Consider the following 17,152-nt stretch of genomic DNA (forward strand, 5'->3'; position numbering starts at 1 on the left):
TTCAGTTATTCCAAAGTCCTAGGATATTTTATGTGACTCCTGAAGGTGACAAGAAAATAGGGTGTGTGTGTGTGTGTGTGTGTGTGTGTGTGTGTGTGTGTGTGTGTGTGTGTGTGTGTGAGAGAGAGAGAGAGAAATATGTTATCTATCATACACACTTTTGGCAGGGCATCAAATCTCATTGACATTCTGGAGTTGATGGGTCTGATTTACTGCTACTGATACAGGAAGATACAAACCATGTTCCAGCACCAGTGGGGCAGCTGTACTCCACAGAGTATCCCTGAGGGAGGATAGACAGAATTTGCACCACGTCCTTCCTGGCTTAGCAGCAATAATTTTCACCCAGGGCTCCAGAGCCGTCCCGCCAGAGAAGACTGTCCAGGGAATTTGCTGGATCAGAATATCCTCTGGTTGCCCTGGCTCCACCCCTCAGCAGCACTATCCCGTTTTGAGGCTCTTCTAGCTGGTATCAGGCCGTCAGAAGGCTAGAGCTGATAGAAGCGAAATCAGATATTATTGGGATAACAGAAACGTGGTGGAATAATAGTCATGACTGGAGTACAGATGTGACCCGTCTGTGCATAGGGTAGCCCACCTGAAAAGGTCAGGACAAGCTGCAAAATGGAGAGCTGATTCTCACAAAACTGGTGGCTAACACTGAAGTTAAGTTCACCAATCAGTCACAAACAGTGCTCCTGATTCCCCACAGTGGTTATCAAGAAGTGCCAAAAAAGCTATACACAGCCCCCTTTGTTGCATTTCAGTCTCTGGCTCCCAATCAGCAACTAGGTCCAGTAAAGAGATAAGTTATTTAAAAACTCTATTCACTTTACCAAAATGTTCTTCTGATCCCCAAAGGGTCAGCCACATTACCAGATCAACATGAGTTTGGATCTCACCCAAAATATCACACTGCCAGACAATCCTTTAGTATCTAAAACTAAAGGTTTATTGTAAAAGAAAAGAAACAAACAAGAAGAAAGATGTTAAATGATCAAAGCAATCAGATATATACATATGACTGCAAACAGGGCCCAAGCATAATTTTTTCAGGCCCAGTACAAACTTGTAACATGGCCCCCCTCCCACACACATACCACAATCCCTGCAGCCTGGGTCGGGCCCCCCAGGGCCTTCAGGCCCCAGTAAAGTGTACCCTTTTTCCCCCCATGTGGGGACCCTGTCTGCAAAGTCCATATATATCAGATTCTTAGTAGTATTGGGTAGTTTGCAGGCTTGTACAGGTCCTCTGGAGTACACCCAGTAACTGGATGGGCCTGACAATCCTTTGTTTCAAAGCTTCAATTGTAGAGAAGTTGATCTAGAGATAAGAAGCAGGAATGAAGACAAAATGGAGATGGAACCATTTTATAGTCTTTACAATGTGACTTGTCCCAAACACAAGCTCACAGCACATGGGCATCGAAAAGTATTCGGAGTCCCCTATCTACAGGCATGTCCCTACATGTCCTGATGACTCATAGGCATAGCCACAGGCTTCTCTCCTTGGGTGCATTGTATAACTGTCTGGACAGTGCAGATGCTAATCTGTTGGAAGTATCACCCAGTAGCCCAGAACAAGTTTTTTAAAAACAGATATATCACACACATTCATAACTCACAGTACAAAGATTATACATATATATAGATAAGCTTATCATATTTAGCAAATCATAACTTTTCCTTACATGGCATTCCTTGTAAGATTCATTGCAATTTTGTCATATTGATATTAATAATATTATAAATGGTCACTTATATTTCATACAGCATCACAACAGGTATGGAAGGGTATGCGCTGTTCAGGAAAGACAGAAGTCAAGGTGATGGAGTAACGTTGTATATTAATGATGAGGTAGACTGTAAAGAAATTAGAAGTGATGGAATGGATAAAACAGAGTCTGTTGGGGTCAAAATCATTTTGGGAAGAAAGCTACCAAAGGCTCCCCTGGGATGGTGGTTGGGGTATGCTACAGACCCCTCCCTCCCCCCTCCCCCCCCCCCCCCCGATCCAATTTGGATATGGATAGATACTTCTTGAATATTTTAATGAAATAAATATTATGGGAATTGTGTGATTATGGGAGACTTTAATTTCCCAGCTATAGATTGTAGGACAAGTGCCCAGATATTCCTGGATGTGATAGCTGAAAGATTTCTTCAACAAATAGTCACCCAAAATAACAAGACATGATTACCATTTTAGGTTTAATATTGGTAAGTAGCCAAGGACCTCATAAAAGAATGGGTTGTAAAGGACAATCTTGGTTCAAGTGATCATGAGCTAATTCAGTTTAAACTAAATGGAAGGATAAAATAAAAATAGATCTGCAACTAGCATACTTGATTTCAAAAGTGCAATCTTTACAAAATTAAGGGAAGGAATGAAGAATTAAAGGATCTGAATGTGGTACTCCTGGAAGAATTCTGTGCCAAAAAATTAAACATCCTATGCATAGTAGTATCGCAGTATCCTGTATTTGTGAGCTAGAGAGCCAGGCTCTACTGGGTCTAGCAGCCCTAATGATGGCCATCAGCTCTGCAGCACCAATTTTGCAGAGAAAAATGAAATTCTGCACAGAACATAAATTCTTCACAAATTCTACATTGCTCAGTGGTGCAGAATTCCCCCAGGAGTAAAGTGGAGAAGGCTTGGAACTACTTCAAGTAAAAGTTGCAGAAATTATCTGTAGCCTGTATCCCAAGCAAGGGGTGGGAGGCGAAATTGTAGGGAAGGGTTGCAAACCAAACTGAATGAACAAGCATCTCAAATAGGTAATTAAGAGAAAGCAGAAAATGTACAAGTAATGGAAGAAGGGATGGATCACTAAGGAAAGTTACTTCTTCGAGGTCATAAAGTGTAGGGAAAAAGCGAGAATTGCTAAAAGCCAAGCAGAGTTGAACCTTGCAAAGGAAATTAAAACCAATAGTAAAAGGCTCTTTAGCCATATAAATAAAAAGAAAAGAAGGAAAGAAACGGGACCGCTAAACACTGAGGATCGGATGGAGATTAAAGATAATCTAGGCATGGCCCAACACCTAAATTAATACTTTGCCTCAGTTTTTAATAAGGGTAATGAGGAGCTTGGTGTAGTGGCAGGGTGGCTAATGGAAATGAGGATATGGAAGCAGAAATTACCACATCCAAGTTGGAAGTCAAATTCAAACAGTTTAACAGGGAAACCCAGATAATTTCCATCCAAGAATATTAAAGGAACTGGCACATGAAAACGCAAACCAGCAGCAAGGATTTTTAATGAATCCAGAAACTCAAGGGTCATACCCTATGACTGGAGAATTGCTAATATAGTACCTATTTTTAAGAAAGGGGGAAAATGTGATCTAGAAACCACAGGCCTGTTAGTTTGACCTCAGTTGTATGCAAGGTCTCAGAACAAAGAAAGGGAAAGTAAAGGACATAGAGGTAAATGGTAATTGAGATAAAATACAATATGGTTTTTACAAAAGGTACATCAGGTCAGACTAACCTGATCTCTTTCTTTGAGAAGATAACTGATTTTTTTAGACACAGAAAATGCAGTAGATCTAAACTACCTGGATTTCAGTAAGGCATTTGATACAGTTCCACATAGGAAATATTAGTTAAATTGGAGATGATGGGAATTAATATGAGAATTGAAAGGTGGGTAAGGAACTGGTAAAGGGGAGACTACAACAGGTCAATCTGGAGGGAGGTTACTAGTGGAGTTCCTTAGGGATAGGTTTTGGGACCAATCTTATTTAACATTTTTATTGATGACCTTGTCACAAAAAGGGGGAGTGTGCTAATAAAATTTGCAGGTGACACAAAGCTGGGAGGCATTGCCAGTACAGAAGAGGACCAGAATATCATACAAGAAGATTTGGATGACCTTGAAAAATGGAGTAATAGAAATGGGATGAAATTTAATAGTGCAATATCATGAATTTAGGAACCAATAACAAGAATTTTTGCTATAAACTGGGGATTTATCAGTTGGAAGCAACAGAGGAGGAGAAAGACCTGGGTGAATTGGTCAGTCACAGGATGATGAGGAGTCACCAATGTGATGTGGCCATGAAAAAGACTAGTGCAATCTTAGGATGCAGCAGGCAAAATATTTCCAGCAGAGATAGAGAAGTATTAGTACCATTATACAAAGCATTGGTGTGACCTTCTCTGGAATACTGTGTATGCCAGTGGTTCCCAACCTCTGGCCCATGGGCCAAAAGTGGCCCACCGGGGGCTTTCAAAGTGGCCTTCCACTCCCCTCCCACAGGCTGCAGAAGGGAACCACTACCTCAGGACCCGGTGGAGCATGTTGTCGCAGGGCTACAAGACCGGTGCAGGCTCCTTGCTGCAGCCAAGAGGACAGGAGATCAGCACTCCCCACCCCCTGGCTGTAGCAGGGAGTGCAGCAAAGCGCTCTGACTGGGTCTCAAGGCTCTGGGGTCCCTGATGGAGCCAGAGGAAGGGGAGCACTGATCTCCCATCCCCCTGGCTACAGAAGAGAGCCACTGCCTAGGGACCCATGTAGAGCACACGGGGCTACAGGATGCGTGCAGTTTCCCTACTGCAGCCAGGGGAATGGGAGATCAGTGAGGAGGGAGACAGTCTCCTCGCTAAACTCCTTCTGTCTTGCTGCAGTGGGGGGAGAGCTGTTGGTGGAGACTGGTGGCCCTTCCGGGTTGTAACCATGATATCTGTGCTCTTTGAGCCAAAAAGGTTGGGAACCACTGATGTATTCAGTTCTGGTCTCCCATGTTTAAGAAAGATGAATTCAAACTGCAATAGGTATAGAGAAGGGCTACTAGGATGATTAGAGGAATGGAAAGCCCACCTTATCAGAGGATACTTCAGGAGCTTGGCTTGTTCAGCCTAAGCAAACAAAGGCTGAAGGGAGATGCGATTGCTCTCTCTAAATATATCAGAGGGATAAACACCAGGGAGGGAAAGGAGTTATTTAAGGAGGGCCAATGTTGACACAAGAAAAATGGGGATATAAATTGATCATCAACAAGGATAGACTTGAAATTAGATGGAGATGTCTAACCATCAAAGGAGTGAAGTTCTGGAACAGTCTTCTGAGGGGAGCAATGGGAGCAAAAAAACTAACTGGTTTCAAGACTGAATTTGATCAGTTTTTATGTAGGGGATGGTGTGACTCGTGCATGCCTAGGGTAGCTCACCTGAAAATGCCAAGGGCAGGGTAGGCTGCAAAAGGAGAGAAGATTCTCCCAAACTGGTGGCTAACACTGCAGTTAGATTCCCTATCCAGTCACAAACAGTGCTTTTGTTTCCCCACACTGGTTATCAAGAAGCTAAAACAAAAAATTACACAGCCCCTTTTACTGCATTTCAGTCTCTGGCTCCCAGTGAGCAACTAGGTGCAGTAAAGAGATAAATTATTTTAAACTCTATTCCCTTTACCAAAATGTTTTCCTGACCCCAGAGGGTCAGCCATATGGCCAGATCAATATAACTTTGGATCTTACCCAAAATACGACACTGCCAGCCAATCCTTTAGTATCTAAAACTAAAAGTTAATTATAAAAGGAAAGAAACAAATGATAAGAAAATTGTTAAATGGTCAAAGCAATCAGATACATACAAATGACTGTAAAGTCCATATATATCAGGGTCTCAGGAGAAATGTGGAGTTTCCAGAGTCCCTTTGGTGTCTCAGTCCTTTGTTTCACAGCTCCCATTACAGATTAGTTGATCTAGAGCTAAGAAGCAGGAATGAAGACAAAATAGGGCTGCCTTTTATGTCCCCTCACCATGTGGCTTGCCCCAAACACAGCACATGGCATGGAAAAGCCCCAGAGTCCCCTGTCTCTGGGCATGTTCTTAAATGTCCTGGTGACTCATAAGGTGTAGCCCCTGGATTTTTTCTCATAGTATCTTTGATGGACCATTAAGCAAGTTTAGTGCTGTTGCCATCCTGTCTTGGGGGCACAAGCTGAAATTCAGATTTACCATATATATTTAGAACTTATAATAGAAAATTGATACATACATATAAACATGCTTATCAATCGTAGCTAATCATGATGTTTCCATCGTTACCTTGCATGGCGTATCCTGTACAAATATGCATTGCAGATATGTGACATTGGAATCAGTAATATTATGACTGGTCATGCATATTTCACACAGCGTCACAGATGGTGTGATGAGATTGCCTACAATGGCATGTGGCCCATGTGCAACTTCTAGTAGCAAATATCGTCAACAGCCAGAGATTGGACACTGCACAGGGAGGACTGTGAGTAAAATGTAAAACTAGAGTAAAATGGTGAATTCTCTGTAACTTGAAGTCTTTAAACCATGATTTGAGGACTTCAGTAACTCAGCCAGGGCTTATGGTCTATTATAAGAGTGAGTGGGTCAGGTCTTGTGGCTTGTGATGTGCAGGAGGTCAGACTAGATGACCACAACAGTCCATTCTGGTCTTAAAATCTACGAGACACCTTTCGCTGATGCAAACCTCTCTTCAGGTGGATTTGATACTGCAACGAGGGACCCTGTATTATGGTCTGAGCCTAGGAAAGCCAGAGCTGATCTAGGGTTAACAGAGACAATTCCATGTGTTTTTGGCAAAACCCTGGGTATGCGTTCTATTTCTTCACCAGTCTGTGTAGTTTGTTGTTGCTGCCGTTACCATCTGATTGTTGCATGGTATCTACTCATGAAGATTGTGGGTCTCTGTTAATCAGCTGGAGAGATGAGGATGATATCCCTCTACAGAAATGTGTGGCCTTGCATTCATTCAGAGTTATGCTCTCTTTGTTTTTCTTCCTGACAATTCCTTCCATTGTTTTGCTAGAGATGTCCTGTTTTATTTCTTGTCTGTTCACTTATTCATCTTCCGTCAGACTTCCTTTATTTGGTTTGTGAAATCCATTATGTTGAGTTACTTTGCAGCTGGCTGGAAATGTAGTCCTTTTCCTAGAATGGCTTCTTCTTTGATTGTTTTTTCAATCCTTCTGTATGAAAGATTTGCAGTTCATCTGGTTTTGGATTGGATTTTTGGTTTCTATAGTTCGGTTCCTTCTGTTAGCTATGTTTCATAGAGTTATTCAAATTTTATTTCTCTGGATTTGCTTGTGTTTGCTGAATTCTTGATTGTAAGCCATGTTTCTGAATCCTATTACTTTATCATGGTCTTCTTTGCTTAATGTGGTCTGCAGTATTTTGATTAGCTCCTGTAATTCTCTGTCTAGAGATTTGATTTTGTATTCATTTTTTCTGATCCTTTCCTCTGGCAGTTTACTTTATGTTTGCTAATGAGCTGTGTAGATCTTCAATTTTATTTGAGACTGATATTAATTAAAACATTAAGAGTTACTTTCTTTTGCCAAAATCCAAGTCAGAAGTAGAAAAGGTTCTTTTCCTTTCCTATATGTACTGACGGGGGCAACTGATATTTGACCCAGTAGTTAGTAACTATAGGATATATAGTTTGATCCACTATTCTCCAAGAGGGAGTGGGGGAGTGGCAGGGGTGTAGTTTAACAAGACTTCTTCCAACAATGTAGATTCATCTGTCACACTGTTTCTGGTCTGCCGTTTAGTGCCTTGTACTGGGTATCCATCTGGCTTTATGTAGAAAAATTGGACCACTGATCACAGAAGGACTCTTCTCACTGCTCCATCTGTTTTTTCTGTGCAGCTGTCCTATCAGTAGCACTCAATGAGTGCACCTAGCAATATGGAATGCCCTGTTCTAGAGAAGGAGAGTATAAGTGGCTGAAAATTTTCAAATTTTGACATTTCTATTTAAAAAAAAAAAAAAAAGCCAATTTTTAAAAAATAAAATGTTGTGATTGCTGGTTTTTGACCACCTATAGATGACAGGGAACTTACTGATGGTGCCGAGCTGCTTGTGACAGATCACTTTCCAGCCCACAATAATAAGACTATTACAGGGGACGAGGAGAGACATAGATTAGTTGCTTTCCTTGATCCTCATTTCTGTGAAAACAAGAAGCACACTTAGGTTCTTCACCGTGACTTAAGTGAGTCACTGACTAAAATAAATCCAGTTTCAGTACAAAGACTGGGAATAACATCAACAAAGTTCATTCTGGCTTCTAGTTTATTTTTAATCCGTTATTTCAATTGTCTTAATCCGTCATAGACCATCTAGTGGATAGGGAACTGGAGTGGGATTCAGTGGACCTAGATTCTATTCCTGACACTGATCTGCTGGGGTGACCTTGGGTAAATCACATGACTGCTCTGTGCCTCAGTTTCCCCATCTTTAAAAAAGGGATAATTATAATGCTCTCTTTTGGAAAACATTTTAAGATCTACTGATGAGAAGTGCTATATAAGAGCTAGGTATTGTTATTATTTATTATTAGTCTGTCCTGTATAACCATATAATTTCACTCAATAATTGCTGCAATAGAGGGAATTACTCTTCTCTGTCATTTGAGTGTCACCTAATTTGGAAATGCAGTTTACCATTTTGTATAGGCTCAGCAAATTTAAGAAAACAAACCCACACAGCTTTGTGTACACCCCCATCTCCTTCACTGACTCGTATGTTTTATAACATTGCAGTGTGGCATTACAAGGTATGATTGGGACTGGAAATAAATTCTCCTATGTGGACACCACAAAGAAATGATGGCCTTCTTCTGTGTAGATAGTGATGATTTGCATGAATCATACTTTGTGGAAAGTTCATTCAAACTCCAGACTCAAATAAAAGCTCAGGAATGTCAACTCATGAAATAAAACAAACCGAAAATGAACCGAGTCTCCACTCCAACCCATGAGTTTTGTCCTGCTCTGTCTGAGACTTTCATCCAGATTATTTCTCTTTTCAAAATTACTCATTTAAATCAAGTAGGTTATCAGTTGACTACCATGAAAATGTGTGTCTCTTCTCCTTCATAATTCTAAATGGAATAGTGGATGTTTGTGTATCTTCCCCTCATGGAACCAGTAACTTACTTTTATTTCCTAATTATCCATATTTGGAATATTAGAAAAGCAAATTCTGAATATTTAATCCAGATATAGCTTGCAAAATAGAAAGCTCTTGCCATGTTATAATGACCTCTGTTGTCTACAGGACCAATGAAAATTACAGTGATCTTTAAAAGGAAGAATTCAGACTAAGCATGCCACAGTGTTCTCTCTGAGGAAGGTCCATGGGTGCAGTCTCACACAAGAGCAAGATTAAGATAAATCTGACTAGGGTAGATTATTTTTAGTGTTAATTGTCAGGTGGGGAACAAAGGACAGAACTTGTTTGTTTTGTCATCCCAGTAGTTTAATCAGTAGCACAGCATGTGGTGTAAAGGGTAACAAATCTTCTTTCACGTGTGTTGGGGGCGTTCACATGCTACAGAGGTGACAAACTTGGTCTGTGAGGGAAGGTTGATAGGCTGACATTTTCTCACTACATAAATGCCTTTGCGGTGGTTTAATGGAGCACTTTAAGCACTGGGCAAACAGGCAGTGGTATGCTTCACCTTCTCAGCTGGAAACAGTCCATGATCATTGTTGTCATGGAGCACAAGGATTTATTAAAGGAATAAAGACAAAATAGTGGTATGTTTCCAGAACGAAGGGGCAGGAAATCCTTGTAACCTGGTGTAGACTGTTCTGATTTTAAGGGACCAGACACAGAGAAAAGATCTACTTGAATAAGAGAGGGGTGCCATTGATTTAAAAAGGCTCAAAAAACACTGGCTCAGAAATGTAAATAAAAATATTTCCTATCTTTAATGTCCTCAAACCAGAAAGGAAACCATATATTGTAGATCAGAACAGCAAAATATGCTTTCTTTGTGGTGTCCATGTGCATGTGTCCTCTTTGTCTAGAAATCAGCAACTGCAAATTGGTTTATTTAAAAACTAAATCATTTATTATGATAGCACAATACAGTTTTTAAACTTAAGTAATTCCTATAGAGAGAGCTTGCTACTGATTTCTGTCTTCCTGGAAAAGGAACCATACTCCATGAATGGACAAAACAAAATTCATCAAGACATCACTAGTAAAAATCCCAATGGAAGTAATGCATCTTTTGTTAAATATTAATTATACTTAATTTTCCCCATCACTGACGTTACAAGGTTCTCAAGAATCAAAGGTTAATTGGTAAAGGTCTTTCTTTTTTCCTCTCTTATGAATAGATCCCTTCTAAGTACATAGTGAATGAATTTATGCTGTACTAGCTTCCTCCTTAGAAAGCAAATCCTTGGCAAAACAGCTTTCCATCTTTGTCAGAGTAATTCTAAGTTCTGCGGGCAGGCAGTTGTTTAAGCTGTTAGTTAGCTATGTGTTTTATACACAGACTTTATGCACTGTAAATTAGGCATTTGTGATTATCTAGCCCTGATTCCAGAGCACCTTCACAGAACATGCACCATAAATACACAGGACTTGGTTGGTGGGGAAAATAATCCTAATAAAGAAAAATGATTTGTTCTTGAATTTTATTGCTATCAACTCCTGCTGTCACTCAGTTCTGTCCTTAGATGAACAGCCTGACAGGTCCTTCCTGTAGATATTTTGGTAACTAAACTCTGGTTCGGTAGGGTAGGTGATTAATTCTTTGCTACCAAATCCCCTCTAAGTGGACACAGGAGACTTTTTTTAAAGAACAAAATCCTTGTTTTAGCCCAAGCTTTGAACAGAAGCTTTTGTGTCCTTTTCTGATGTGATGACTGTGACAGGCACAGCTTTGCCACAGGGACTGTGAAGAAGCTTGTGTACAGACAATCATCCTAAACCATCTATGTTTAGAATTCTATACAAGTTAGCCTTAAAAAATAGTCAGTGTGTGTCTGAGAAGTATTTCTCTCTATTTAGCTGTCTGGCTGTCTAATTATTTTGAAGAGGGTACTGTGTCTGCTGTGATTCTTTTTCCCCCCCACTACTTCTTATCTTTCCAATTAGGACTGTGTGACTAAAACCTAATGCCTGTCACATCTAACTCTCTGAAATGTTGACTTCAGTCCCTGAAATTAGCTTATTCCTTACCACTATTTTGATTCTGCAGGGTGAAGAATGGTGTGAGCTGAAGCTCTTCACTTGTGCTTCTTCCTGACTATAAAAGAAATGCTGCTTGTAATATCATACATTGCTAACTATTGACTAAATAGAGGGGTGTGTATGCGCCCATGTGTGTGAGCATGTGAGAATAATTTGGTTCATATGCACATGTATGTAATGTGCATGCACACACACACAGTCCTGTGAATATATATGTATATAGATAAAATATGCACTGGTTATCTAACTGCCTAAGTTATAGTACAGTATATTAATTTTCAAAATATTTTATAGTAATACTTGATACTCTCAGGATCTCAATGCAGTGAACAGTGCTGCTGTCTATGTTACTTTGGTGATATTTCTTCCCACTTGATTTCCTGTACAGAAGTACAGTTAAGCAGAGTGAATGCACTTCACTCATTAAGTGAATGGGAAATGAGAGATTTTCTCAGAATTGTTGAAAAGGCAATTTAGCAGGGTAAAGTTATTCCTGTTTGCTTAAGGCTAGGTCCTACATCAGTGAAGTCAGTCAGGGTTTTATCATTTAGTTTCATGAGGGCAGGCTCAGGACCTTACTGTGCTCAGATACTTTTGTTGTTTGTTTTTTTTTAAAAAGCTTTAAAAGCCACACCAAAACAGGGCAGCATAAAGTCCCATCTAATCCAAGGAAATATAAAAGGGCTAGATCTTGAAGCATTTGCTCAGGCAGATTCCCACTGAAGCCAGTGGGAATTTACCCTAGAGAGGACTTGGTCCAGTTTAAGCTGCAAGCTCTGCTTGTTTCAGTGGGTGAGGAAGTTCCAGATATGGAAAGTCTGATGTTATTTCCAAGTAACTGGGGTTTTCTGAATTTGTTGCCTTTGCAAATGCAAACCGTATGGAGTCATAGACCTGTGCGCATAAGCAATGGAACTTTTGCTAGAGATGAAAATCGTAGGAGGTGTGCTCATTATCCTCCTTTGAGCGCTGGGTGGAGTCCAACAGTGAACTTCTAGCCCCATTGAAGTCAATGGCAAAATTGGCTATGACTTAGATGGGGCCAGGATTTCATCCCAAGGGATAAAAGACCCACTGTCCTTCAGTTCCTCTCTTCTAGCAGCTGGGAAACCTCTGTATGCTCTATGTATCTTGCAAAGTTCAGTTTTTTTCTAGTTGTTAATAAGAGTTCATCATTAGAGAACATGTTGAACTGTTAATTTGGCTTCCTGATGCCTCTCATGAGACCTATTGAGTCACTTTTTTCACTTGTGGAAACATTTTCTTGTGCTTGTTGGCCAGTTTGGGCCTCATTTTCTGTTTACTGTCTCGTCAGATAATCAAGACAAATATCCAAGCTTTCAAAAATGCAAAGCCCTTGATAGCAAGATATGTACTACAGCTTTTTTAGACCCAGCACACTACAAAATGCACAAAGGGTAACATTTTCAAAAGTATCTCAGTGACTAAGACCATGCTTACATCAAAAATAGACTATGACACAAGCAGTGACCAAGTGGCTAGCTGCCCTGAGAACATACCAGTCCAAGATGCTGGGCACATCCTCAGGGTGGCTACCCCCTCTTGCCATTCACATCACCATGGCTACACTCTATTTTTAGCACCCTAGCTTGATCTGAGCTAGCCCAAGTATGTCTCCTTGGGCTGGAATTTGTACCTCCAGCTCAAAGTGTAGACCTACCCTAAGACTCCAAAGACTTATTTTCAAAAGTGTCTGAGGTACTTAGGAGTTTGAATCTCATTGAAAGTCAGTGGGACTTAGGCTCCTAAATGTCAAAGTCACTTTTGAAAATGTTATCTGTACTGTTTAGCTATTAGGTCTCTTGTAAGAGATTTGTTACGTTAAATGTAGAGGGCGACCACAGCAACAGATAATATCATGTGGGACATACTTATAGGCATAAAACTGTAGATGATGATTGGGTATTGGAGCTGAAGCCTTCTACTCCAGTGTAGAGAACAGCCATTAAAAGCTAATTGACAATAGAGGTCAGTTAGACATGTTCAGGATGATACAATCATTCTGGGATTGCAGTGTGTAAGGAAATGTATGTGTATTTAATATATACAACTGTTGTTCAGATATTGCTTTTTGTGAGATGTTAGATGTTGACTACTTGGTTTTTGTGGGTTATTTTAATCTTAGGATATATAAATCAAATCTAAAAACAGATAAAAAAGGAGAGAGAGAAATTACTTCCATCAGACACACAATACAAGCAGAGTTATACTAGATAGCAGGGCCCAGCACTTACTATCTTAAAACTCATCACCACATAGCATATGTCTGATAGCAAACAAGTTCAAACAGTTGCATGATGTCAATATAATCCTTGTCCATCCTGTAAGTACCCAGTGTCTTCTGACCTGAGGAACAGTGAACTTGCAGCAGCTTCACAAGAGGTTATGTTCTCATGTTTGGAGGGGAGGAAAAAGTCATTTTAGGGGCTCTTTCACTTTAAATCTGTCTTGGGGAGCTTGAAGTTGCTTCCTCCTAGTTCATTTTTTGTGTGCTGCATCTGACAGGAGAGCATATGGCATTAGGGATTTGCCCTTGACTATGCTTCGTTTTTGGCAAGCTATGCCTTGGTTTCTCACAGAGCATACAGAATCTTAACAAATGTTGCATAGGCCAGCATTTTCTGCGCCCTTTGCTCACTCTCTGGCACATGCTTGAATGGACAGATAGGGCCAATTATTCACTTTTTGATGTTTTGGTTAATTGGGTATTGCTTTAAAATTACTGTTGAACTAATCAAACATTAGAATTCTATCTGTTTTTCTGATGCCCTAATCATCTAGGCACCAGATATAAGAAATATAATGTGTTTGGCCAGATCCTTAGCTGGTGTAGATAAGGAGAGCTTCATTGACTGTAATGGAATGTCACTGATTTACACCGGATGAGGACATGTCATCTCTGTCATCCTGAACATATCACATTCTCCACTTCCCCTTCATGAGGGGTGTATTTCACATGACTCCTTTCTTTAGGAAGAAATCTATAGGAGGAAGGGGACTTGCCAGCATAAATGTCACTGCCCCTCCTTTGAGGAAAGGCCTCTTCAGACATGTCTTGCATTGTGATCTAAGGGCCTGAATTCACGCCCGATGAAGTTAATGACAAAATTCCCATTGACCCTTTAAAGGAGGAAGGCATGAGCTCATCCTGATCTGGTGTGGGAATGTTCCACAGCCAAATGTCATTTACTGGCCATGCTCCTTCAAATCTCTTTCCATCCTCCCTTCCCCACCCTCCACATGAATTATACTCCATTCTCCTCATCCTTTCTAATTCTCCTGTGACAACCACCCCCTCCTCCCCCCCCGCGCGCAATCTGGACTGGTGTGTAGCTCTGTCACCCCAATTCCTCATTCTTGGGCCCTGATTTACACCGCTTTTCTGTGTGAACCACCCACTCCTGGGTCGGCCCACGCCTAGCCTCCTGTGAGTAATCGGTCCCTGACCTAGTGAAGGAGCGCTCCTGGCCAGCCACTCATGGGATAGACCCCTAGCAAACACCCCCAGTCCCAGATGCAACCCCGGGAACTGCTGTCTTGCAGGGTTCAGTGCTGCACACTGCACCGAACAAGCTCATTTACATTTGTCCGTCAGTTTATCAAAGAAATTGATACGCACCAGCTCTGTCACTCTGAGTGAAGTCTCTACACACACTCAATCCACATGCACTGTTTTAGATAAAACAAACAAATTTATTGACTTCAGCAAGATTTTAAGTGATTCCAAGTCAGACTAATATAAACCAAAAGATTAATAAATGACTGAAGGAGCTGGTCACAACTAACTAGGAAATAACCCGCATCCTAAACTAAGCTTAATATCTGAATAGTTTTTCAGTCTGATGTTTGCTTACCCACAGTTGGTTGCGATGCCCTTCCCCCCACCCCCCCACCCCCAATGGGTAGATTCTTAGTCTTTTGGTGTTGCTTAGAAGATGGATTACAAGGGGAGAGCCATGAGACAAAGATGCCTCTTTCTTCTTAACAATTTTTCTAGACACTCCCCTCCCCTGGGGTCAGGTGATTGTCTATATCCGGCAATGGGTGTGATTTTTCCCTCTTGAGCCAAAGTGCTCAAAGGTGCTTAGGCCAGTCCGTTGTTCCTGTATGCATGCCTCTGCTGGGCATGGAACCACAGCTTTGTGTTTGTCTGCATCTATCCAAGCCATGTGAGACACATTTGGGGATATGACATAGCAGAGTTTCATATCTGCACATATGTATGACATTGCAGGAAACATGCTACCATAACAAAAATGTTCAGTATGTCATAAGCATTCCAGAAACACCTTACATGGCATACTTTGCATTAGACAATAGAGTTACAATATAAGGGTACAATATACATGAATGCTACACAAATCACACTATAGTGTGTACATGGGGTACAGCGTGTCACATCTCCCCAAACACTTGGCTTGTGTGTTTGATGAAGTAGTGAGAGTACAGAAAGGCAGCCCAATAAATACCAGTCGGTATCTGTTTGTATCAACAGTCATGTTACAACAACAAGTGGAAATCTATGCAGTTGTGACTGTCTCTTTTTTCGGATACTAATGGCACTTTTGCCACTGACTTCAATGGGACAAAGATTTCACTGACTGAGTAAAAATAAATGCTATAAAAGGCACATGACCTTTCAAAATTGCCTTGACTTTTATTTTTGTTTTTATACATACTTTTATCCTTTCATTGTAGCTCTGGAAAGAAAAATATCAATGAGGCAAAGCAGAGAGGAGCTTATAAAACGTGGAGTCTTGAAGGAAATCTTCGATAAAGGTAAGAGATACTTGTCTACTTAACTTTAAATTGACAATATGTACGGTTTTATGCCTGATCTTGCAATGTTATAATACCTGTAATTTCAATGGTTTACCTAGTGAAATCCAAATCAGGGCTTCATACTTCTATTTTAATTTTACTTAGGTTTGTTGAATAACTGTAAAAATTATCTAATAAGAGTGAAAAATTGAACATACATAAAGTAGCTGAAGGATAAATTATAGCAGTGTATGGCAATCAGTTTTCTCGTGATAACAAGGACATACTGAATGAATTAAAAATGGAATGGCCCCATGTTGCTTAATTTTATTTTGATCAATGGGACTTGAGCATGTGATTAAATGCTTCACTGAATGAAGACCTTAATGTCTGAGCTTTAGAGGCCTGATCCAAAGTCCACTGAAGTAAATGGAATGACTCCCATGAACTTCTTCAAATCTGTTACAATAGTTTGTTGTATTTTTATATTGGGAGGGAATGAGTTGGTAGAAAACCTTATTAACCAAAAAGCTTCTTTTAAAGCAGATTGCAAGCAGTTAAGTAATGCTGTGAATTCACAAAGTTACAATGTTTGTAATTAAATTACACATTTTAGCTTGTTTATTTTGCCACTTTTTCACACTTTATTTCAAACAGTACTTCTGCCCTACTATTCACCCTTATATTTGTGAAGTCAGCTCACATGCTACTTGACTGTAGAATCATCTACTGACATGAAGCTTGCAATTCTTGTCCATTTAACTAATTTTATATACAGCCATTGGAATCCCACATGGTAGAATGACTTCGTTCAAATGTGCCATCAAGAAACATTAACATCTCCTTCCAGTGATTAAAAAAGTAGACTATTGGACTAAATGTGTCATCAGACTAATTTCTATGTGGACAGAAGGGGGGTTTGGGTTCGAACCTGCATCTGAGCCCAGGCTTAGTGTGCTGTGTAGACATACGCTAAATGGACCTGTCTAAGAGATCCCTTCTCTGACCATACTACAGTGCTGCAATTGAGATAAGCAGACGCAATAGAGCTGGAATCCCATTGGAATTAGGACCCCTCTGTGTTAGAATTTACTCCTCCCCTTGCTCTGGGATAGGTTAAATCTGATGACCTTTAAGACATGCTGCAAAAGTCATCTCTTTTACCTCTGAACCTTTAGAAGGGGGTGGGAGATTTGTGAGGGTGATTTACTGTTGAAGAGGAAAGGTAGTATCAACTGTTAATTCGCCTGGTTTGCTAGTTGGGGGACGGTTATAAGGGCTGGAATTACTGCAGTTTAGTTATAATGGAGTGCATTTTTATTGGTATTTTAAGTTATCTCAAGGGGTCTTAGAGCAGATGGATGGTG

The 17,152-nt window shown here is 40.4% G+C and overlaps 1 protein-coding gene across 4 annotated transcripts in view; it reads left to right on the forward strand.

Annotated features, from left to right (window-relative positions):
* The window catches only part of PHACTR1 (phosphatase and actin regulator 1), a 399,222-nt gene that overhangs the window by 288,810 nt on the left and 93,260 nt on the right, over positions 1-17,152 (forward strand). For all 4 annotated transcript variants that reach the window (XM_067568389.1, XM_067568390.1, XM_067568391.1 and 1 more), the window contains one exon: positions 15,723-15,803. In XM_067568389.1, coding sequence (XP_067424490.1) covers positions 15,723-15,803 — 81 coding nt within the window. The remainder of the gene's footprint in view (positions 1-15,722; positions 15,804-17,152) is intronic.

The sequence above is a fragment of the Emydura macquarii genome, unplaced genomic scaffold, assembly GCF_026122565.2.
Source record: "Emydura macquarii macquarii isolate MOO-44397 ecotype Brisbane River unplaced genomic scaffold, CSIRO-AGI_Emac_v2 contig_2890, whole genome shotgun sequence".
Lineage (NCBI taxonomy): Eukaryota > Metazoa > Chordata > Testudines > Chelidae > Emydura > Emydura macquarii.